At 37.9% G+C, this 24,886-nt stretch overlaps 1 protein-coding gene across 1 annotated transcript in view; it reads left to right on the top strand.

Moving 5' to 3' along the window:
• Positions 1 to 457: 457 nt before the first annotated feature.
• anapc1 (anaphase promoting complex subunit 1) overlaps positions 458 to 24,886 on the top strand; it is a 66,783-nt gene continuing 42,354 nt past the window's right edge. Inside the window, exons 1-28 of the mRNA XM_005941298.3 lie at positions 458 to 649; positions 1,449 to 1,688; positions 2,040 to 2,204; positions 2,419 to 2,461; positions 2,547 to 2,644; positions 4,072 to 4,154; positions 4,399 to 4,472; positions 4,557 to 4,702; positions 4,781 to 4,938; positions 5,197 to 5,325; positions 5,408 to 5,626; positions 6,009 to 6,104; positions 6,204 to 6,294; positions 7,108 to 7,173; positions 7,306 to 7,443; positions 7,554 to 7,697; positions 10,226 to 10,286; positions 12,534 to 12,589; positions 13,437 to 13,568; positions 13,881 to 13,955; positions 15,820 to 15,942; positions 16,715 to 16,884; positions 19,872 to 19,963; positions 20,825 to 20,973; positions 21,820 to 21,898; positions 23,854 to 23,890; positions 24,111 to 24,184; positions 24,612 to 24,790. Of these exons, the coding sequence (XP_005941360.1) occupies positions 1,473 to 1,688; positions 2,040 to 2,204; positions 2,419 to 2,461; positions 2,547 to 2,644; positions 4,072 to 4,154; positions 4,399 to 4,472; positions 4,557 to 4,702; positions 4,781 to 4,938; positions 5,197 to 5,325; positions 5,408 to 5,626; positions 6,009 to 6,104; positions 6,204 to 6,294; positions 7,108 to 7,173; positions 7,306 to 7,443; positions 7,554 to 7,697; positions 10,226 to 10,286; positions 12,534 to 12,589; positions 13,437 to 13,568; positions 13,881 to 13,955; positions 15,820 to 15,942; positions 16,715 to 16,884; positions 19,872 to 19,963; positions 20,825 to 20,973; positions 21,820 to 21,898; positions 23,854 to 23,890; positions 24,111 to 24,184; positions 24,612 to 24,790 (3,093 nt within the window). The 5' untranslated portion in view covers positions 458 to 649; positions 1,449 to 1,472. The remainder of the gene's footprint in view (positions 650 to 1,448; positions 1,689 to 2,039; positions 2,205 to 2,418; positions 2,462 to 2,546; positions 2,645 to 4,071; positions 4,155 to 4,398; positions 4,473 to 4,556; positions 4,703 to 4,780; positions 4,939 to 5,196; positions 5,326 to 5,407; positions 5,627 to 6,008; positions 6,105 to 6,203; positions 6,295 to 7,107; positions 7,174 to 7,305; positions 7,444 to 7,553; positions 7,698 to 10,225; positions 10,287 to 12,533; positions 12,590 to 13,436; positions 13,569 to 13,880; positions 13,956 to 15,819; positions 15,943 to 16,714; positions 16,885 to 19,871; positions 19,964 to 20,824; positions 20,974 to 21,819; positions 21,899 to 23,853; positions 23,891 to 24,110; positions 24,185 to 24,611; positions 24,791 to 24,886) is intronic.

Below are 24,886 nucleotides of genomic sequence, written 5' to 3'. Positions count from 1 at the left end.
ATTTGTTCTTATAGACTGGCCCTCACATATAGAAGGATTGAACAGCAGAAATATGGGAATAATGCATAATCTGCATAATATGCAGTATTATTTATATCCTCGACATCTTTGAGCCTCTTGCTTTCCTTTCCGACAGCTTTCACCTTACTGGAAGCCTCAAGTGCAAATTTACCAATGGTCTCTAATAGTAAATGTCCCTAAAGAAAGACATAAACAACTGAGTTTCATTTTATTTATTTATTTTTCATCTTCATATATCTATATATACCTAGATTTTCTACAAATACTATTATTTTATTTTTTTAATTATATTTTATATTAATTATATTATATTTTTAATTTATGGCTGAATTACTTACATAAGACATCCTGATCATCAGTCTTTCACAGCAGTGTCCATAGCTCTGACGGAGGCAGCCTATCAGATGTCAACATATCGCCTCCTCGCTGCTGATTGGCTGACTCGTGGAGGAATGGGATGTCGGGACAGCAAAGATGTCCGCGCTCATTTGAAAACCTGCTATAGGCGAATACGGAATTTGCCACTTGTTTTTATGTTTGTGGGGTGACAACGTTGTGCTCAAGCGAGACGCATTGAAAGGAAAGATAAGGACTCCGCGACAAGGGCCAGACTATTCCTTATTATCAGGTTAGCGGCTAAATGTCTCCTTGTAAGCTGAAAGCTAGCTGCAGCTAACGATAGCTAGCATGCTAGTCGGGCCGTTTCAATGGTGTTTAGTGTCAGCATGCAGACTCATAGCTGACTGTCAAGTTGTATATTTATGTAATTTACAGCGTCTTAGTTTCTGTAGAGTACCGAACTTTGTTTGGGGGAGTTTTTGAGGTAAGAACTTCCAGCTAACTTCTAGCATGTCGCGTCTATCAAAGTCAACAGAAACTTGCTACCGTGGAAGTCCTGTGGAAATTGTTAATGAGATTTCTATCTCCTACTACGTTGACCCCTCTAACGGGATAGTTTTAGTAATAGTAAAGGTCCAGTGAGCCTGCTTCAGCCAGCTAAGTTGTCGATGTGTTAATAGAGAACATTTTTTAGCCACCAGTAATGCAATCTGTCCTTCAGTCAAGTAAATTAAATAAAGTTATTTACGCAGAGGAAGTGTATTTACACCTCATTTTATAGTCACTGGTATTCACAGTACTTTACAGATAAGCTACTGATAAAAGTGATGTCATCATTAATGTCATAAAGAGAAAATGACAGAAGAGAACAGTTTATGTGAAACTCTTTGTTCTTAAGTACTACAATAAACTTGTCTCGAGGATCTATACTTTATTTTTTATCGTATTAAATGATGGATATGAATACTACAGCTAAACGGACTGTTATGGCGCAAATTGGTGATGCTCTTCAGTTGTATTGTGTCTGAAAAAAGGTCTTGCTTGCTTTTAAATACTGTTATTTATACCTCAAACTCTGTTCTTCCCAGAAATAATGCTGATATCTGAAACTCATGTCGGAAGTCGTGTATGAAGAGACAGCCACGATGATTGCCGCAGGGGAATTGCAGTCATTTGTCCCGTTTGGCCGCGAGCATTGCAGGAACCATCCAAACGCCTTCAACCTGCAGCTCAGAGAGCTCCAGCCTGCCTCCGAGCTGTGGGCATCAGATGGTGCTGCTGGCCTGGTGGGGTCCCTGCAGGAAGTCAGTCTGCAGGAGAGAGAGAGGGTGAGAGTGTCTAGTATTATGATCTATAATTTTTCATAATAGGAGTGGGCCATCTAACAGTCTTATTTAATGGATAGCCTGAATTGTTCTCCTGACCTGCTCTTCAGAGGAACTGGTGTGTATTAAACAGTAAAAATATAAGAAGGAAAATGGTAAATAGAATACACCTAAAGCGTTTAAATTTGTTTTTTCATTAACATATCTTTAATTACTTTAAATCTTTAATTATTTTTTTACACTAATATAGTCAGTGCAATTGTTACAACACTGCTGCACTGCAGTACTTAATGTGTTGTTAAGCTCAAATGTGGTTTTGATTTGGTTTTTGTGTTGATGTGTTTTGAATGACAGGAATTTTGGCAGCTTAGGAAGGGCTGCAAGGGAGTCAAAGAGGAAGATGTGGAATTTGAAGAAGAACTCTATGCAGCAGGAAACGTGGTTGTCTGGAGCCAGGGTAGTAGGGCTCAAGCTTCCAGTGTATATAAGGCCTTCACTGTTGACAGCCCAGTGCAGCAGGTCTGTTTCTAATTGTTTTGTGTACTACATGGTCTCTCATAATTGTGCTTATCCATTCTCATTTCTAAGGGCAAATGAGGGACCATGTTGTTTTCTGTCAGGAATCAGTATGGCTTTTGCTTTACTATATAGATTGTATATCGCCCACGATGATTGTCAGGATTCTGTGCTCTAAGACTTGAAACAGTTTTTTTTTTTTTTGTATTATCTCCAGGCCTTGTGGTGCAACTTTGCTGCTCCTCACAAGAAGAATGATGGTACTGTGTCTTTTTGTGCAGTTTTTTGCTTATTCATATTGCAGTCCTGATGAACAAAACACAGAATGTTTTTAATGTTTTGCAGATGAAGAAGTGGAGCTCACAGTGTGTATTGTCCAGAGTAGCTGTGTTAATGTTCACACCATGACTGGAAAAGACTTCATCTCACCACTGCCCTTCCAGGTGAGGTATAGAGCAATATTAATGGGGAATGTTTATATCCAGCAAAAGAGATGGGTCTACACATGAGCCACAAAATTCTTTTAAATCTGCGTGACTCAGTTGGACCTCCACTACCTAAACTTTCACCTCAACACAGATGCAAGCTGACATGCAGCAGTAACTGCAGGCTTCTTTGTGTGTCTCCCATGTTCCAGAACACTGCTGAATAAAAGGATAATTTGATTAGTAGATGCATAAGTCTCTGAAACATTACCCCACCTCGCTGCTGAACTAAAACCACACAACCCACCACGTTTGGATTAGGGATATTTCTCAGAGCCATTATTGGTTAACCATTTTCTGGTTAACCAGTAATGATAGAAAATTTGTATCACTGATAGTGGGAAGTAAGTGTGTGTGAGTTTATGTGTGTGCATAGCTTTGTGTATTTACCAGTGTCTTTCACTCAGTAGTCTGTTGCACACCAACAAAATATAATTTGATTTCAGGATGTGTTTTCAACGTTTGAGTTTTGTTTTTTTTAAAACTTGAGGCATTCGTGATAAAGCATTTGATATTTTCTTACGGGAAAGGTTGGACATACACTCTTACTAAATAACTGAATTTAATAAAGGGGCAAGCAAACCGTGGGTTGGTGTTGTGAGAAAGGCAAGAAACACCTTGTGAGAGCCTTTGTGACAGGAAGAATCCCCACTGCTGTGGTGTCCCTGACACTGAAGCTCTCAGGGTGTTGCACTTTTCTTAACCTTTCAGTGCTGTTTTTAAGTGGCAGAGAATATCATTAGTATTAGTTTCAATAGAAAGTTATTCAAGATAATTTAAAAATAGTACAAGTAACCATTTTTTTAAATAAGAATTTTAATAGCTGGGATGTAAAATGCAAAGTTTTGTGAATATTGTCAGTTTTTCAATATTCATTTATATAAGGCTGTATTAAACTACTCTAGGAAAGCAAAGAAAACAAGTGGCACCTCTAGCCTTAAAATAAATATCTGACAGAGACTTTATTCATGATTGTTGGACAAAATTTAACCTAACTATGAATTTTATTATTTACTGGTCAGGATGGATCTGTGTAAACAGAATGCAGTTTTTTGTATTGTTTTAAATGCAGGTCAAAATATTGAATGGTTTAGCATTTAAGGGGGCTATATGGACACCCAAGTTTGTGAATGCAATAACTTAAGAATGAAGTCACATAGGATTTTGAAAATTATACCATCGGTGTATCTACTAAAAATCTTGTACTAGTTTGAATCTCAGAAACCTTGACCTCATGAGAACAAGGCGATGTAAAATTTGGAAATTCATACTTCTACTAGGAGGCTGGGGAGTACCATCGGCTGCCATCAGTCTTTTTAAAAATTGTTGATACCAGACATCTGTTAAAAATGTTTCATGAGTCTGTACTGTCTTTTCTTTTCAAGGTGTCAAATGTGTGGGCAACAAAGTTTGGACTTCTTATGGAACGTAAAAACACAGCAAATGATGCACATTTCAGCCCCCCTGGGTATGTGCTCACACTCTGCACTTGCAATCACATGCCTTCACAAGTACATTTGTATCTCTGTATCTCATTGTACAACTGTATAGTGACAATAAAGGCATTCTATTCTACATGACACATGTTTCGATTAATCAGTGCATCCATGTGAAATAATGTAGTGACAGACATTTCTACACTGACCTACATACACAAACATAAAGTATATAAACGAGGGATTGACCTCTTATTCCACCCCCCCCCCATACAGGGAACCTCTGCCCACAGTTTTCAGCATGCTGCATCCTCTAGATGAGATCGCACCAGTTGTGTGTAAACCTGCAGGTATGAGACACTGATCTTCTCAGAATGAGATCTTGTGAACGTATTTCATATTTTTCCTGAATTTGTGCGTATTCTTTTTTCCAGGCCTGTTTGAAGGCTCCCGTGTGCAGTATGTGTCTGACTCGGCCATGAAGATAGTGTTCACCTGCTGTCAGCCGTCTATAGTTGTATCATATGACACAGTTCAAGGAATACACTCTGTCTGGACTCTGCGCAAAGTCACACATGATGTGAGTGATCATGAATACACACAAAGACACTAAAACCAACTAAGTTCTTCCTAAACTAAAGCCTTTTAACCCTGTCAGGAGCGCTCTACAGTCCTGCGGTGTCCGGCAGAACCGGTTGGGACACCGTTGGGTCTGATGGCTTCAGGCTTTCTCACTTCTCATTTGCGGAATGTCTCCCGTCATGACTCCCCTGGTGGCACTGGTCCAAGTGGGCATGGTCTTGGGACTGGAACAAGGTACTGAAAGTGGAGCAGCCTAATCAAGTGATTAGCAGACGGGCAGGAATTAGTTAGCGTCTTGTTACATTTCTGAGTAAAGCAAAAGTCCCACTGTCTAAAGACAGCTCCTCAGTTATTGGGGTTGCTGCTGTGTCATACAGACTGAACAATAAAGTGATACTTAATGGATTATATTGCCTTAAAAATAATTACAAGTTAAAAACTTAGAGACCAAAACGTCAGCATCTGACCTGGTTACTGTTTTTCTTCCTGCAGTGCTGTTGGTTCCAGCTCTCCCCTCCACTACAGTGCTTTGCACAGCCACCAGAGCAGGATTGTCACTTCCTCACCAGGAACTCACTCTCGAGTTCATTCTCCGAGTATATCCAACATGGCCGCCCTCAGGTGAGGTTAACCTAGCCAATGAGGACCATACCCATAATAGGTAAAAACTGAAAAATGCTTATCCCCTGTCCTCCTGTCTCAGCCGTGCCCACTCTCCAGGCATGGCAGCTCCATCCTTTTCAGGTGTGGCTCGTTTCAACACGTCTTTGCACAGCTCATCCCCCAGGGGGCACCATGGGTTGTTAGCATCTCCCAACAGTACTATCAATGAGACAGTGTTGGTCCCAGAGATGGAACCTATCATACCTGACCTCTGCATGGAGCAGCTATGGAGTGAGGCGGTCACTGCTGGCTCCAACAGGTAATTGGCAGCATTGAAATCTAACTTCAAAGCTTTTGACTAGTTTTAGCTCAAAGGTCGCTCTTAAAAATGTAAAAATTGCTTTTAAGCCTGTAACTCTTTTGTCGTATTGTAAATGTGAGACTATTTTAATCAGTAAAGGAAAAAACAATAAGCAATGAAAGCTTGAATGGTCTTGCAAAGTTGTTCATTAGCCTTTAGATCAAAGTTTGTGAGCAACTTGTTCTTTGTGTTTGCATAATACACAACTTTTTTAAATTTTTTTTTTTAAAGACATCATTTGTATTCTATGTAATACAGTTCTTTCTGTTGCTTTAGGCTGTTCCAATTTAGCAAATTCTGCTGTTTGACATCAGTTAGCATCTCTTTTTACCATTTACAGGGAAATGAGCAGCCAGGCATCTAAAGTATTCCTGACCTCTGATCTCTGTGAGAATCATTACTTGTGTTTCCTGGTGGAATCTCACCAACAGCTCAGGTAAACAAACATACACACATCTTTGTCCACCCTAATTTGTTGTGAAATGTGAGTTCACAAGTTAACTTTTTTTTTTCATGATCATTTTATTTTCTGCAGATGTGTGAAGTTTATTGAGAGCAATGATACGTCACAGCTCATCTTCCCCTCTGTCACAACCATCCCTGCTAAAGATGCGGAGCCTCTGCAGGTGCATTATAAAATTCTATCATTGGAGAGTTGAAAGGGAAAGCGCAAAAGTTAAAACGGGGGAAAACGGTATTCATTAGAGTCAAGAGTCTGTATGAAGTTTATGGTGCTGTACTGTGCTGAAAATAGCCCTTAGCAGGCTCTTCCACCTTAACAAATTGTTGCATGGGTGGTATAAAGTTGTAAACATTGTGTAGGAGGCCTTCCTGTATTTTTATTTTTTATTTTTATTTTTTTAAATCTTATCCGGATGATTACAAGTTTTGCAAGATATAATTAAGGTTTTCCTTGCTACCTACAGGAACTAATGTGTGTATATACATGAGATAAATCTGTTCTGCAAAGGATTTTGTGAAAAACTGTAATTAAAACTTTAAAAATAAAACTGTAATTATTTATCATAGTGGTGGTTATGTCCGGTCCATGCCTATCAAAAAAGTCTAATAGCAAAATGTTTTTTCTAGTTTAGATCAGGTTGGTCATTCTTTCCTGAAACGTTTAGTTTTCTCCATCGTCTGGATGGTAAAACTACCATGTGACCTGAGGTCTCCCAGGAAAACTATGGAGTTGGATGCTTGAATTTTGGAGCAGAAACCAGTGATTTATGTTTATTCATTATCATTTCAACTTTTAAGTTATTTTTTTTAAGTATGCACATTTACAGGTTCTAGCATCTTGTGTGAATATTTGATAATTTTCTTTGTATTAAGTTGTTGACAGTTGGGGAAATTACAGCAGGTTTTTTTTGTTTGTTTGTTTGGTTTTTTTGGAGTAACATTCAACGTGTTTCTGACAATGAAACTTTGCTCCTCAGAATATAGATGCCATGCTAGTTCTGGAGGCCTGTGGTAGTTTGGTTCTCTATACAGGAATCACCAGGGTAAGCACAGCTGCCTTTGCTTCCTGTAGATGACAATTGAGTTCTCAGATTTTTTGATTTATTTATTTATTTATTTATTTATTTTTTAACGGTGTAATGAATCATGGGATTGCTTTCTTGGCTGTCACCTAGGTCAGCAAGGTGTTTGTGCCTGGACTGTTGTCACCCTCCTTCAGCCTGACCAATCACCTCCCTCACCGCAGCACTCCAGTGGAAACTGTTAGCACACCTGCTAACGCTGGCAGTAGGCATCTCCAAAGACTTGATGAGGTATTAACATGCATTGTAAATGCACTTTTCTTTGCTTTTTAAGTGTGTACTGTATATCTGGTACATTTGACTCCTTTGGTTCACCTCTCTATTTTAACACCTCTCTTCAGGATGCCATGCCTTCACCAGTGACAGGGCTAAGGGGTCCAAACATTAAACACCATGATGCTTCCTTTTTGGAGGATTACACATTTCAGCCAGCCACACCCTACATCAATGCCTTACGTGATCCTGTCTGCAACCGGGTGACTCTGGTAGGTTTTCTGTGTTTAACATAGATGGCATTGATCCCTTTTTTTTTCTTCTCAACAATAGGTAAAACGTGTGTTTTGTAATCAAGGGGAATTAACTCAGATGATCGGTCATCCACACACTCACAGCCAGTACAAGAAACAGATGATGTAATCAAATCAAAGCCAAAACAAAACACAAGTTCAAATTAATGTTTGGTGTCCTAATTTTTTAACTCATCTGAGTTTAATGACATATACAGAACTGATTATTAGAAGGGGACTTTTCGGATACAAACAGCCAAAAGATGGTTGTCAGCTGTCAGTGCAGTGGAGGGTGAAAACGCATCAAGTGAAATTTGGACTGACTGCTACTGCACCGCGACAACATAGTGAGACTCTCCCTTAAGGTGTTGTTTCTTGTTTCTAATGTCTATCTGTGTCTGCACAAGTGATTCAGGCACATTCATATTTGTGAATGACGGTTACAAAAGCAACGTTGTTCGTGTTTCTGCCTCTTGGGTTAATCCTGTCAGACTTGGTCTAGACACTCTCTTCAGCTCCAGGACTTTACATTATTCTCTAAGTTACACACCAGCCAAACATCACTGTTTCTTTCTCTTATACATCATCAGAAAGCTTTCTGTCTGCAGGCTGCTGCTCTTTTGGCTTTGCTCATTGAATTTCTGTTTGAGACCTCAATATGTCAATCCAGAGACTAATTGTTCCTAATGCAGCGCACTGGACTTTTCAAACCTCCTGCTCCTGTTGAGTTTCACATCAGGGTTTCTTTCATGAAAAGATGACAAGAACAGGACAAAACCTGCTGGAGAAAATGTGATGAGAGGTTTTGGTCTGTTTTTCCATCTAGAGCACAGCTATTCAAAATAATTGGAAATATACAGTTATAATCCTGGTGAAAATGTGAAAGTTGCATGCTCTCAGTGACTGATTTGGTTATTTTTCTTTTCAGCTGATGATATTAGCTGTGATGCAGCTGGTAGAATAATTGGATATAACTTGCTGCAACAGAAATATGCTGCTGTATACATAATTGCAGGACAGGAAATGCTCGGAATTACCGCAACTTGTGAACTGATTACTCGTAAAGTATAGCAATAATAATAAATTTTATTTATAAAGCGTCTTTCAAGACACCCAAGGACACTTTACAATTGGATAAAACACATAATGGAATAATGAAAAAAATGAAGAAAAGTAAAACGAGTGCAAGCAATCATGAAATATTAAGTGAACCCTATAATTTATATCTTGTTGAGTTTTCTTTAGCATCAAGAAGCTGCTTCTTAGACTTGCACATCAACAGGAAGAATTGTTGGAGTGTTCATGTAACTGTTTCAGTTCATCAGTATTTCTGGGATGTCTTGATTAAACCCAGCAGGGAGAGGAAGTCATTTGGTTGAAGACGGGACTCTTTTGACTTGACCATTTCAACGCACGTTTTAAAAAAATTCTGTTATTCTGTTGTTGACTTACTGGTGTGCTTTAGGTCATTGTCTTGTTGCATCACCAACACCACCAACTCTCCCAAGTTTCAGGTCACAAAGGCCCTGAAATCCACCTGAGGTACACCCTAGGAAGGTCGCCAGTCCGTCACAAGGCTAATAGAGAGAGACAGTCCTCATTCACATTCACAGTCACACCAGAATTGGACACCAGAAATGCCTTGACCCGGCATAAAGAATACAATTTAGAATTCACGGTTCTTTTAACAAAGACTCAAGGCATCCCTAACACAACTAAACCATTCTTCGGAGTTGCGTAGACGTTTAGGTGTTGTTGTGCAGTGCTATTTTTTTTTTTCTCACTTCTAAACTCAACATTGTTAATTTTCACCGAAGGTCCAGGTTTAGCTTGCCTAACAACAAAGCATTTTTCAATATGTTTTGTTAAACCTCCATTTTGTCTTTTGCAAACATGGGATGTTTTGTAATTATGTTTTTAATGGTTACTTTCTATTCTGTCCTTCAAAACTTTCCTTTTTCAATCTTTTTCTTATAATGAACACATGAACAAAGGTGTTAGCAAGTTTTACTTATGGTGTGATCTTTACAGGATGTACAGACAGATTAATTATAGATGAAGATCAGACTACTTATTTTATGACAAATCAATACAGGAATCTTTATTTGAAATATTTCAAAGCATTTTGTTTGAAGTTATGGGTTGAAAATTTCATGTGTGTTGCACTTTTGACAAAATGCTGTAAGAACGCCTGATGTGACATCAGTGATTGGAGTAGTGCTTGAAAGTTTAATCAGCTTAAGTTGCAGCCAGGAAGTTTCTGACTGCCTGTAATTAAATGTTATTTGCTGTTGTTTAGTGTTTCTGGCGAGTCTGTCTTGTATACCCGAAGACAATGAGTTATTGCACACACCAGTTTCTTTTTTCTGAGATTTGCAATCAGGCTTTCTCTGTTGAGGTCTTTTATCAGTTTTGTGCTCACAAACAGCTGTTTTGCACTGATGTGAAATTGAACTTAAAGAGTATAATTTAAATGTATGCACAATCTGTCTCCACAATTTCTCCAGGAACTAAGCATTGGCACAATGCTGAGGATTTCTATCCCAGAGATTGCTACTTCAGACCTGGGTGAGTCACACATATATACATTAAAAAAAAATAAATCAAAGAAACGCTCTCACACATTTAAGAGTTGACATTGCAGCCGACAGTGTTGGCGTGTACATTTTAAGTGAGACCACACACAGATCGCTTAGTCAGTGCGGTGAGGTCCTTTAATTAGGTTTGAGAGCCTCTCTGCATCGTGTCCACAGTGACATATAATCTTGATGTCTTGAGGACCATTATGAGGCAGACACACATGGGCAGCAAGCACAAAACATTACACTGATAAACACTTTCACAACACCAGAATTGTTAATTTTTATTTTTTTTTATCTATTAAAGAGGATAGTTAAATGTATTTTAAATAATAGATGTAGCTCAAATCTTTATATATGGCTTGACAGAATGATGTTGTGCATCATAACTACTTCAGGAAATGGAAAGGAAAGGTCGTACATGTATGAACTGAAAGCGAAATGTAATATGTGTCTGAACCTCTGGTAATAAAATATCTGGAAACAGATGGCCTGCTATGCTGAGGTGAATTGGAAAGATGACACAGTTGTTTTTAGATGTGCAGAAGCACAGATATCCACATCTGCTCTTATTGTGTAATCTCTTACACAGGCTTGATGTAAAAATTAGTCAACAAATCTATTTAGTGTTTTCACTGTTTTTAAAAAGCCTGTTCTTTTGCTAAACCATTAACATCAGTTCACAGTGGGAATAAAAATGGAGGGATCTTTTTCTTTTAAATCAGGTAGTACTAAAAGCTTTTAGCAGCTTTTATCTAAACAAATGTGGGGCAGCATCTTTGCCACTGCTGATAAAACCACTGTTGCCACTTCTTTTTTTTTGGTTAAGGTTTTCACCTTTTGGCTTTACTGAAATGTCATTATCCTTTCAGTTGTTTAAAAGTACCTGCCGGGGGGGGTTAATAACATTTTTAAGATCCAACAAACAGATTTGCATAATATATATTTTCTTGCTATGTTGTACCACAGCCTTTGATTATCTAATCAGCATTTTTAGATAATCATCCAAAGGTATTAACTTAAAAAAATAAATGCCTTTTTTAACTTTAAACCTTCCAAACTTTTCCAAAGATTCTGACTGTCTGCTCTGTCTGCTTCGTTTTCTTATGTAAGATTTTCCACATGAAATGGAAAATTACTGTTTGTTTTTCTGGAAAGTCCACTCAGCTGGTAAAATAAACTCTATGGTATAACAGCAGACAGACCTATTCATTTCCCCGATGATTTCATTTCCCAATAGCACATAGTAGCTGATGACCATGTACTTTGTAATAATTAAACTAAATTACAGATATTTTTTTTTCTAACCAATTAACCTTGAGGTCAGCTGGATGATTTCATCTGTTGTCTACCACTAGTGGATCTACTGTGACCATGAACCTTCTCTTCTAGCTTTTGTTCGTTTTTATTTTTAAAGCCTTCATTGTCACCAAGCAGTGTGTATCACTCTTGCTGCCTTGTGTGCCTGCCTTTGTGTCTTGTTCATATGTTGCTCTCCATTATTTTGTAATCGATCCTGTAGACAAGGCTTTCTTCCTCTAATGAAATGGCATTTAGCTACCTCTTTCTTGACCTTTCCAACTCTGGGTGTCCAATTAAGATTCCCAGTGATGTTGATTAAGCATCTGATTGGCCAGAGTTGTTAGGAGACATGGTAGCGCTAATTACTGTTGTTGTGGTAGTTAGTTTGTAATTTCCATTTTTCTTTTTGGGGGGTAGAGGATGATAGGTGGAAATTGTCAGATCAGGATGAGATTCATTAAAAAAATCTGTTAAAAATAATTGAATTGCACTTTTTTTGTGTTTGTTTCTAAACTTCCATTTGTCTGTGGTTGGTAGCACAAGTATTAGAAAGTTTTAGCTCTAGTTTTAAGCCTAGAATTCAGGCAGTGGTTTTACTGAATTTAACACTTTTACAATAACATTTCCAGCATTTTCTACAGCTGAGAGAATCCAACCAGCAACCTTTTATGTATTTCATCTTTTCCTGTTTTGAAATTATTGCATCTTAGAAAAACTAATGTTTTGTTTTCTCACATTCTTAATGATTATTATTCTTAAACGTAATATAACTAATAAAACTGTCCAATGGTTATCTAATTCCATCCATTATGTAGAAAAAATTTTAGTAAATGTGTGTTTTCTGAATTGCCTCATATGATTGTGAATTTCACACCTAACTACCATGGACTGTGACACTTTTGCTATTTCCCTTGTTCCCCTTCGTGTATTTCAGTGAGAAAGTGCCTTGAGGCAATTCGTTTTATCCTGCCTAAGGAAGCTGCTATGAAGGTTGGTGGAAGTGAACATGTGGAATTTCAGTTACAAATTATGCATTAGTTAAAAACTTGACATTGTGCGCAGACAAGCAAAGATTCAGAATAACAACTTAACCAGTCTGCCAATAATTTTAATTCAGTGCATTATTAACTCTACCAAGGAGGTGTGTGCGCGCGGCGTACGTGTTCGTTCAGATGATTACTCAAAAAACTATTGATGGGTTTGCATGAAAATTCTACCTGTGATTGGTCAGTCTGGATCTGGATCTTTACCCATGATTTAATTTTTTGGGGAAGGTTTCACATAATTGAATTTGGCCATCATATGTTCACAAATGCATTTCAAACTGAAATGAAGGGCAAAAAAATTGGGAAAACTTGTGTTGATGGTCTTAAGTAAATGTATTTGCAATTTAATCCAAATCCAGACATCAAGAAGGATGGTCTGAATCTGGGACTTGTGTATGATATTGTGTAGGAAATTTTATACTCAGGAAAGGTAACCTCAAGCTGTGCTATTTATAAGCACTGAAACCTTTAGAGCGTAAGATCTCCATCATGTTTATTTAAATGTTACTCAGTCGTGGTTAGTGTACAGAGTATGACATCAGAGTTGACCAACTAACTGTCTCCAACTAATCAAGAAGGAAAAACAAAGAAGGAAATGTATACAATAACAGCCTCATTAGGCTTTGGCAGAAATTGTATAGGATCTCATTAGGTAGAGTAAGAGGCTGAATGACAAAATTATGTTTTTCAGGGCTTTATTTTCACACAAACATGCAGATATACTCTTTATTTTCATTGCAATGATCTAGAGAAACTCCATTTAGTTTTGCTAAATTCTTTAAATGCAACAGGTTTTGGTGAAATGGTATAACATCTACAATGCACCTGGAGGTCCCAGTGCCCACACAGAGTGGAGCCTGTTTGTCACCTGCTTCATGACACTGATGGGCTACAACACCGAGCGCCTGACCTGGACACGAAATGTGAGTCAGCATTTGTATTTTGTTTTTTAAACTGTAATTGTAATTTCCAGTTAATGTATTGTAGAAATGGCTTTCCAATTTGTTTCATAATTAATGACATTTGCAGTCATACTGAGTAGATTTAAAAATGAAACTTTCAGTAAAAATCTTGTACATTAATACAAAATGATTCTTGGCAGCCAAAAGCCTGGTCTGCTTTGAACTATTTTATTTTATTTTTTTTAATTCTTGACTAGAAAAATCCTATTGTGGCTTTAAACTGTAATTTGCATGTCTTGACCTTGCTCCCTGTCCTCCTTCCTATTTTCACAGCTGCATTTTGAAATGCCTCTCTCTCCAGTGATTGCAGCCAAGAAGGCTCGTCCCTCCGATGGAGGTTCTGATGAGGTGTGTTACTTAAGTGTGAGCTGTTGTGATGTTTTAGAGCACAATTATCAAGCTTGATTACAGCTTGTAGACTTATAATCCCTTAACAATCAATTATGCATGCAAGGGTTGTCTCACATAGTGAGACCGTGAAACAAGTGTTATAAAAGAAAACACAGCAAAAAGAAAGTGCTTCAATACTCTTGAATATACTTATATATTATACTTATATACTTTTGAATCCCCCAAATTGCAGATTTTAGAAAGTAATATATATCACTAATGATTTCTAGTCTCATGAAACATCCCTTGACTTCTTTCCATGTCTTAATTTTCTCAGTTACTAAAGTTACATTTGTTCTATATACTGCTTGTGATGGCCCCTTGGCCAGAATTTCCTGGAAAAATAATTTCTTGTTTCTCTGTAAGAGTTCCCTGGTTAAATTAATGATATAAAATAGTGTAAAATTTTTTATTTTTCTTTCTTATATTAAACAGTAATTTTAAAGGTCAAATTCATGCTTTAGAAACTGTTGTTTTGAAACTGTTTCAGCTATTTTCATTTTAGCTTGTTTGCTGTTTACTTTTGCTATTGTGTTTATAAGTTTTAAGGACATAATAAAGCCTTTAACCTAAAGATTTTAAAAATACATTTTAGTAAAAAAAAAAAAAAAAAAGAAGCAACCAGAAGTAAACCAGTACAGTCATGGAGAACTCTGTGTGATGGGAAATCCCAGTTTACTCTTAGGAGGAGGGCAGTGGGGGGGACTGTAATCTGTCCTACAATCCTAAACATAGTTACACATATTTGTGCTTTTGTCATTGAGGAGATTCACATTGGCACAATGTGTTCCCTTTCCCCTTGCTGTAACCCTAAATCTGAAACCCAAGTCTTAACCCTTGAAACGGCCCCTCCACAGTCTTCTTTAAATATTCCTAATTATTGGTTGGCTTCTTAAGTAATGTGTTCTCATTAGAGCAAAATATGGTTGGAAAATGTCAGTTAGCTGGAGGCTTAGTGTGTGTGTGTGTGTGTGTGTGTGTGTGTGTGTGTGTGTGACCTGAAGAAATGTGTGAGTCACATTAGACTGGACGACAGTGTCAGCTTCTTACCTCTGTTGTCTTCATGCTGCATCAAAGATGTAAAGATGAGGACAGAATTGTTAGAATTATTTCATTTCTGAAGGTTTTCCCAAGTCAGAGCAAGGTATGTTCAGCATAGCTTTTTCCAAACATCCCAATTTTTAATTTGGACACCTAAATTATTTTAGTTTGCCCACAGAAACACAATTATTTCACGAAAAACAAAATCAAACTGAAAAGTATAAGCCCCCCGATGATAGAATCGACCTTTGTCTTCAGTTCACCTCACACATTTTCAGTAGGATCAGGGCTTTGTGCTGTAACATCCTTTTGGTCTTTAAAATCTAGTGCTTCATATTTTGGGTCATCGTTGTGTTGGCAGACGAACTGACAATCCAGACCCAGTTTGCTACTGACTGCTTGAAGTTTTCTTTCAAAACTAAATTGATGAAATTCCCAGTTCCAGTTCCATAATACTCCCACCACTGTGTTTCACTATAGGGATGATGTTCTTTGAATTGCATGCCTCTCCCTTTTTTCTCCAAACTCATTCATCATTCATATTATTGTTTCTATTTTGCTAACGATCTGCATCCCCTTACCAATCAAATTATAAACAATGGAGAGCCATGAGTTGGACCAAAATGCGGTCTGTCTTGTCAAGTGACCAAATGCACAGAAATGTCTCAAAGATCGTTTTGCAGTTCACATAACATTTTAATGACTGTATTTGATGTTTTGGTCTCTGGTTTTAAAAGCTATCTTTTTGACTGGCGTTTATCTTTGTTTCCTCTCCCTGTAGGACTGGGACTACTTGATGGGGTCCCATTACCACCGTCAGATGAATTTCTTGCCCGTTGCCACTTCACTGGATGCCAGTGACGGCAATAGTACAGTCACTTCAGAAACTGAAGGCCTGTGCGCTGTATGTACCAAACACTGGGTGAATCCATATACTGCATGTTCTTTGATTCTGTTTGTTTGTTGGTGTATTTGGGCTTAGACATTATGGGTATAATTTGTTGGAATAAGAGTTAATGCTCACAAATAGAGGTGTAATCAACCATACTTCTTCTTCTTCCATCACCACCTTATTTTTTTTCTCATTCAAATTTCCTGATAAAACAATGAGAGATTCCCAGCACACTGATTGTAGGTATATTCAGTATGCCTGCAGACTTTTGTGAACTAGCAAACTTTAGTCATGTTGATTTGACTGACCTTCTTTTGAGTCTCCTTGATTCTGTTTTCATAGCACTGCTGATTTGTATTGCTTTATACACAGAGGTGCTTTCTGTTATTTAGCCTATATTCCTTGCTGACAAAATAGTTGAAACATGAAATATTATTAGAAAAGGGAGCTCAACACTGCAACAATACCACCTTTAATTTGGTTAAAGGAAAACCACAGTAAGTAAAAAATTGTGCAAAGAACATAACACCGAATTTCATTTGGTGTTATTGAAGGGCTGCTGGAGCTCACCTTAACTGTGGGGACAATTCTGGCAAAGAACAGCAAAAGACATTGGCATGCATTTACTTGTAGTCTTCCTGATTGTTTTTGCACGATGTCATGTCAGTATAAGTTTGCTGTTATATCTCCAGGCAATTACAAAATCTCCTGTTACATCCTATTTAACCTGTTCCCCCTTTAATTTAATGTTTCTGCTCTTTCTTTTTGCCACTGAATGTCCTAGGCTTCTTCTCCCCCCAGTCCATCTCTGAAGTTGGACAGTTCAGCTCCTCTGTTCCCTCACATCCCTGCACTCTTCTATGTCCTCCATCTGCTCTATCAGGAACTGCAGCTGGATGAGCTGCAGCGAGCGAGAGCTTCATCACTAGTCTGCCTGCTGCAACAGCTGGCTAGGTAACCATTCTTCTAGCTGTCTGTGTGTGTGTTTGAGGTTTTTATGTTTCTTTTTTCTTGTATAAGGAAAGTAAGTTACATTCAGTTGGCTTTGGCTGTCCAGATGACCGAATCTTTCTATAAGATACTTGTCCAACATTTTTACAAGATACTGTTTATTTTTATGAGGCGTAAAGAAATGCTAGCCTTGAGCTGGGCGACATTTATCAAAACAAACAGAACCTTGTTTAATTTTCCACTGGTGAACTCAAACCACGAGAAGAAAAGAAAAACACACATCATTGTTTTCTGTGAAAGCTTGTGTTATGTGCCATCCATGCTCTTTACTGAGAAATATACTTCAGCAGGTTGTTAAGTGACCTCGGTTATTGGTGACAATGACAGTAACAGAATGGGGAGAGTGGGAGAATGAAGTACTCTTAGAGTAATTGGCCTGTATTGTCAGTATGTGGGTTGTTATGCAAATATGGTTCTAATTTTTGCATTCTCTGTACTTTATTAACTGGTTAAGCTGGTTAAATGATGATTCTGATGGTTTCATTAGGCATTTAACTGGCACGATAACCGTTTTAAATAAGTAATCTCAATGCCTTAAATGAGCAGTTGCTTTAATTCTCTTTGCAGAATTTACAGTGGAGTTTTAGGATGACCTGTTTTTATGTTAAATCTAAAACAACCTGTTAACATAATGTCAAGACATGACCAGTCTGTTTCCTCTGTGCCTGTGAACTGCAGAGACCAGTTTCTTTAGTTTTGAAAGCAAAAATGAATTTCAACTGTTTCAGCTTCAAGGCTAACTCCTAAACTTTTATCATAGAGCCATGCTATTGCATTGCATAATCATTGTGGTTTGTCATTATCTTCCTTAGTCTTGGTTGAAAAGGACACGAGCATATGTTGCTCTAGCAGATCCATACAGATATATTCAACATTAATGGTGCTTTAACAGAATGAACTAGTCACAAATCAACTTTGCAATGTGCTCTAATCCTCGCTCATACCATCATGGATGTGCAGTAATAACAAACCTGATGGTGCTTCTTTAGCCCAGATGATACAACACTTATAGTTCAAAATATATGATAGAATTACCTTCTTTTCCAATTTGATAGTGATGATAAATATTATTCCGAGTTTAACTGTTAACTGCTTTAAAGTGGTGAACCCATGATTGTCAGTTTTGAAAAACTCAGTCTCTCCGTGTTGTTCTTTTTAATTTTTTTCCTCTGGATTAGGTCATTTTTGGTGCAATTCCAAATACATGTAAGCCAGAAAAATCCTCCCTACATTTCCTATAGTGTTATAAATATTTTTTTAAGTAGCTTGGTTATATGAGGCTTCGCTTTACTTGTAATCTAACTAAACACTGTCTTGAAGAGTTTTTTGTCTTAATTGGTCATGTCAAGTATTAATGAATACAGTGTGATATTTATATTCTACTGACTTTTGATATTTGCTTATATATCCATTTGTTAAGTAAATTATGGTCCCTTTTTTAATACTACAGTCTAACTAGGGAAGACTGTGGTTGGAAACTATGGCACAAGTAGAGATCAAAACTAACTGTTTTTTTTTTTGTTTTTTTTTTTTTTTTTTGTTTAATTCAAAACAACTTCAGTGTTTCAGAGCAGTGATAAAACAGCAATAAGATGGAGTCCATCTGCTATCTGTTTGCTGTTGAATGGGGTCAAGTTGGCAATTATATGCAATCTGTGTTGTGTTGTTGGTGACGTTTACATACACACAAATTGCACAGTATAAGTGTTTGGAAGAATCTTAGAGTTTTGAAACAGTAATTCATAAAATCCACCTCAAAAAGTGACATAGTTATTTCAGGACTGATTTAACTGTCAAATGACACAGGTGCTCAGTAACCTGGATTTTATATAGGAATAGAACCTGAATACAGTTGGCAACCAGTTGAGTCAAGAACACTACTGCAAAGAGACACATCACAGATGAGTTGCACTCATTGGCACAGACTGATTCATATTGATTTTTGCAATCTGTTTGCATTTATAAATTAGAAGGCAGTTATTTGCACTTACCTTCGCCTGTGTGTTTGAGAGTGGTTGGAGTTAGTCAACAATGGACCGCAGTTGGTTGGAGACAGGTTTCCTCCCTCAAGGTGACCTTTAGAATTGCTTTGCAATCCAAAATGGTCAGAGTTTTAGGGTCACCGCAACTAATTTGGCTGTTTGCAATCACAGGATAATCACCGGTTTTTTCTTTTTCCTAGTCCCTACAGTGGTTGTTTTTACTCTAGTGTGACTGAACCATTAGAGTCAACAGTGGCGGATACAGCAATGAATAGTCACATTTTGGTCATTGATATATCATTACTTTGACCATACATTGCTCCCCGATTCCTCATAGAACCGCATCTTGTGCATCTCCAGTTTCAAAACATGAAGAATGCAATGGGGGTATTCTCATCTCGAGGCTTTATGGCAGCCATAGCCAACTTCCAGTTACAGTTTATCATTATCATTAATTAATATAGACGCTTAAAAAAAGAACCAACTTAGAGAAGGAGCACAAGACATGGCTAGAAGTAGAAGAAATAAAGAATTCAGATGAAAAAGATTACAAACCTGGATAACTGTACACTCCTTACTCCCTGTGCAAAGTGCACACACAGCTAGAATCTGTAGGAATAAGGGGTTTGTACCAAGATTAAAAAATATTGATTATCTGATGCTAAGCTGAAAGATAATGATTCATTGCTGTTAATTACTTTCACTGTGTATTCAATTACAACCTGAAACACGTTAAATGTCACAGAGGCTATTTGAGCCATTTTTAGACTTTTCTTAATTACTTGCAGCAATTTAGTCTAAAGCTGTGCAGTGAAATATGCATGTGTGAGTCCTAGTACATGTTAGACTTAATAACCCATTGATAGAAGGTTATAAACCTTATGTTCTTCTAAGTAGAAAAAAAAATACTGTTAAAGAATGCTAATGTATGTTTGTTTCTGTTTGCAGAGATCTTCAGCTTGAAGAGTATGTGGATCTGTACTGGAGAGACTACCCTTCAATAATTAGTGGCTTCACTGAGAGCTGCTTGATAGACCAGGGTAAGGCTTATTTAATTGTCTGTAACATTATCAAGTCAGGAAACGGACAAGACATGTTAAACAGGAGGATGGATGGTCTGCTGCTGGTAAAAGCTGTTTTAGCAGCCTTCCTTTGTATTTCTTGGACTCCTAAAGGTGCTGCAAATGTAAACAAATGCAAAATAAATTTGCATGACGAGGCACTGTAACGTGTAATCTTCCCTCAGTCCAGCTGTGGTTTTCAAAAACTGAGCTAGCTTGTCAATTGTTGGATTGTGTGTTGGTGTGTTGGTGTTGTTGGTTTTTTTTTTTTTTTTTTTTTTTTTTGTTTTTCTTCTTTCTAAATATGAGATGAGTGTAATGTTACCTTATGTAGGCTAAGTGGTGATTGGTTCACAATATTCCAATCATTTGCATTGCTGTTATGAGATAGAGCACCATTGAACAGAGGAATAGTTTTTTACACGCTTTTGAGGCCATTGCACAGTTTGTTTCCGCAGGGGTGGACTTTCCTGCTTCCTGGTAATTTCCTGCTTGTGACTGACCCGATTGGTTTTGAGTGTGAAATTCTACCGATGGGCATTCCCAACACATAGCGCTTAAAATTAGTCTGAATATAAACAAGGTTTAGTTAAAAATAAAGACTTAGTGCGGGGGAAGTTTTCTTGTTGTCACTTTAAGTTTTCGTGACAGATGTCCTAAAAATTATGTGAACACCTGTCAGGTGGTTATTTGCTTTGTGACACGGATACTTGCAGGGTTGAATATAAAGTGTTGCTGTTAAGGATGAAGTGACATAACCATCCAGCTCCCTTTTATCTCTTGTTCTTTTACCTCACCCACCACCTTTCTCCCTCCTCTTCCTCACCTGGCTTTTCTTAGCACTGATTTGCCAAATGCAGCGGCCGTCTTTCCTGAGACCAGAGCCTCCCTGTGTGTTCAGCTGGCTCAGTAGCTGCTTAAGAGGAGAGGAGAGCCCACCTTTCCCCTACCTGCCGGGTATCTGCCAGAGGACCAGACTGCTGGTTGTGGTACGATTAAAGCACATCTGTCATTTTATAAAATAACTTTCTTCAAGTATAGTGAGTGTAGCTTACTATCTATCTATATATCTCCAAGAAGTTAATGCCGTCCGTCTTTCCTTTTTCTAAACTTGCTTTATAGAATTGTTAGAAAGCTGCAATTAATGAACCGTATTTCCTTACCTTTTTTTCTTATTTCAAAAATAAAATATTAAGCACCACATGTGCAGGTGACACTCAGGCATTTGTACTTTCGCAGTGTAAAAATGATGTTGCTCTTCCCTTTTTTTGCATAGAAATGGATATGCAGTGCTAAATAAGAAGGGCCTAAGTTTTGGTGCTTCATATCACTCTTAAAAAGACAGTAGTCAACAGAGAGACATGGATACAACATTGGTCATATTATCATGTTTGTTCAAATATTTGTTCACAAATTTATGTGCTTTGATTATGACTGTGGCACAATTTTTCGTTACCGTGTACTGGCTCATATTTCGATGCGCACAGTATCTCCTGAATCTGCAGTAGGAAGAGTAAAGTAAAGTGTGAGAGCACTCTAGGTCCCCTCCTTGTAAGCCTAAATGCCTCTTGATTAAAGGTTTTCCCCTTCACCACTTAGTTCTTCACTCCATCCTGTTCTGAGGTTCATATTCATCCATCAAAAAGCTTTGATCACATCAGTTCATTGCAGTTCACAGAACAGTTTTATTTAAATTATCCCTTTCTTTTTTCTTTAGAAAAAATAACTGCTCTTCACTGGAAATGTCAATATTTATTTTTTTATGCAGTAAAAATCTATACTGTGCAAGTGTTTTTGTATCATATTTACATCTCTTCTCTTAACCTTTTTTCCAGAGTTATGCTCTCTATGTCATTGGAGATGAAAATGCTACTTCAACAGATGTATCCAAGTACCTAGCCAAACTTTCTGCAGGTTTGTTAGTGACTAACCTTTAAGATCATTTTCTTGCATGCTGCACTGTGTGTTTCTCTGTGGGTATGCATGTTTGGGTTCATTTATTGACAACCACCCCCTATTACCTGCCAGTCCCCTGCCTTCATGCTTCAGGGCCCAGTAGCACAGAAAGAAAGATGAGTGACGCAGGTTTGTGTGTCACCTGATTTCCTTTGTGTTTATTTCAACAAAAAACAATACAGCGCTAAGGTGACAGCTGTTGCTGCAGGTGTTGGATGAACTTTTGCCTTGACTTGGACACTGGCTTTGTGTGAGAGATGCTTGAGAATCCAGAGTGACTTTTTGAGCACTATGTTGCTATTTTTAATAAACAGATGCCATCCCACACAAACACAATCCCACACTCATCAGGAACAAAATGTCGCCTTTATTTTAACCACTCATTTTAATGTTCTTTTTTTTTTTTGGTTACAGTTTTTACTACAGATTTGAAAATGCTTTAATATATTTACGGTATTTTTTGGACCATAAGGCATACTGTTGACGAACAGGTCTGTTTTCATACATAAGGCGCACTGGATTATAAGGCACAATAAGCGAAACAAAACAGTCAGATATGTCAAACTTTACTCATTCTTGCTTCCTGGCAGCACAGTGACATGGTACTGATAGCACTGTTGTCTCACAGCAAGAAGGTCCTGAGTTCAATTCCACCATCAAGGCCGGGGTCTTTCTGCATGGAGTTTGCATGTTTTCCCTGTGTTTGCGTGTGTTCTCCCGGTACTTCGGCTTCCTCCCACCATCCAAAGACATGCAGTTTGTGTCTCTGTGTGTTAGCCCTGCGACAGACTGGCGACCTATTCAGGGCATACCCCGCCTCTCGCCCTATGACAGCTAGGATAGGCTCCAGCGCCCCCCGCGACCCTGAAAAGGATAAGCAAATGAATGGATGGATTCTTGCTTCCTCCACTTCCGTACCATTTATTCATCAATGCTGAATTCTCTCGAAGCTGCTCTATTCCCATGTTGTTGCAGTATATTAATGACTAACCTCGTATTGTGGATGGGTTATCTCAGTTGTTCTCCTGACTGAAGTTTAGTCCGTTTACAGCATACCGGCCATGCGATTGCATTTTCCCCTAACCATCGAGAACCCTCACGTTAATTTTTTTGGAGTGGAAAAAAGTTAGCGTTCATCCTTCAGCTTTAATTATGCTAACATAGCTGTCTCGCTAGCGATCACGTAGCACATCATTATATACCAGCTAGTCCAACTTCAGTAACCCTACAAACGTCACTGCTGTTTAGTTTTCTGTCTTTGTTTATGTTGGAAGTGATAGCAGAGCTGTACATTTTAATTTTTTCAGAAATCTCTCAGTTATAACATGCTATATCATGTTTAGGTGGAAACTAGCAAGGTTACTTCCTGCTAACCTCCAGCCCTGTTAAATTTAATACATTGTTTTCATGGATGCCTGGATGTTAAACTTAATTGTTACACCTGGTAAAGCAGCAACGCTGATCATCTTATTAAAGCTGAAAGAATTTATGGTTTTTAACTCTCACTGATGCTGCAGTGTTCATTGGACTTTGGGTCCAAAACTCCATCCTCTTAAGGTCCCAGTCTGCGAGGCCCCTGACTACGGTAGCCGTAATGCTCCGACAATCCATCTAGCGGTGTGGCTTCGTAGCGTACCAAAGTTGTACTAAAACATTTTGACAGATTTTTCAGCGCTGTATGCCACATAAAATTGGTTCGAGGTCAGTAAGCACAACCAGAATTCATACATAAGGCACAGCGGATTATAAGGCACTCTTTCAATTTTTGATAAAATTAAAGGACTTTAAGTATGCCTTACAGTGCAGAAAATACGGTAAGAGCTGCAAAAAGAGTGCCAAGCCTGATTTGTAAATTCATTGACCTGTTTTCCTTGCTGCTGATCTTCCTCACCCCCCTCTCTCATTTTCATCAGGCCAGAAATCCTCTGTCACTGAACCCCAAATAAGAAGGTAATTCATCTGACAGAAACATGAGCAAGAGCTTTTAAATTTCTTCTTTTTTTTTCTTTTAAGGCATTGAAACACCTAAAATGAATTCTGACATACCAGCACATTCTTTTGTATTATTTTTCTGTTTGTTAATATACCCCTAAAGGTCAACTTGTAAAAATCTTATACCCAATAACAGTTAAAGTTTTCCGTTAATTTCTCTTGTATGTATGTTTTCTAGACAGAGCAGTGTTAAAGTGATGTCCTCCAGTGAAAATCTGGCTGAGCAGCTGGTGGTCTGGCTCACCTCACAGGGTAAGAGAAGTATGTCTCTTAAAAAAAAAAGAATCTATATTCAGAAAGGAATGTTGAAGCTATATCCTCTTTTTCGCCACCACAGTGGTTTACATGCATATTTACACATTCACACCTGTCCACTGAAACCAGTCTGTGAACCTGAATGTGCTTTCTCACTGCTGGGTGACATGTTTGCTGTGTGAATAAAGGTTTTAATATTGGTTTTTAATATAAGTGTGCTTCTTAAATCTTTTTATTTTAAAATGGGTAATGTAACCTATGATATTTTAGTTGTTCAGCTGTGAGCTGACAATAGTATAAAGCATGTACATACAACAGTTGTAGCAGCTTTTGAGTTTCACCCACCTGTTTGTGTGTATTTATGTTAGCGCTCAAAGGACACTGCCTCTGTTTCTAAAAAACTGTGCATTTTTCACTGGTTTAGGTTTCACCCTGAAAGATTTGGAGTCGGTCCCCTTTGGTGTGGCTTTGCCTATTAGAGAGGCAATCTATCGGTGCCGTGAGCAGCCGTGTTCTGATTGGTCAGAGGAGGTCTGTCTTCTGATTGGAAGACAAGATCTTACCAAACAAGCCCACAAAATGACCCTTGCCAAGAGCAAAGCTGTGAGTGTAAAAAAAACTTAAAACCTAAATTATTTAGATAAAGATGGAGTTCAGTGTCTGCAGATTCTAAAATAGGAAAGTAAGTTTTCAAAGTTT

The sequence above is a fragment of the Haplochromis burtoni genome, unplaced genomic scaffold (assembly GCF_018398535.1).
Source record: "Haplochromis burtoni strain Fernald_Lab_line unplaced genomic scaffold, NCSU_Asbu1 Contig_46, whole genome shotgun sequence".
NCBI lineage: Eukaryota > Metazoa > Chordata > Actinopteri > Cichliformes > Cichlidae > Haplochromis > Haplochromis burtoni.
This window is presented reverse-complemented; position numbering and strand designations above follow the sequence as displayed.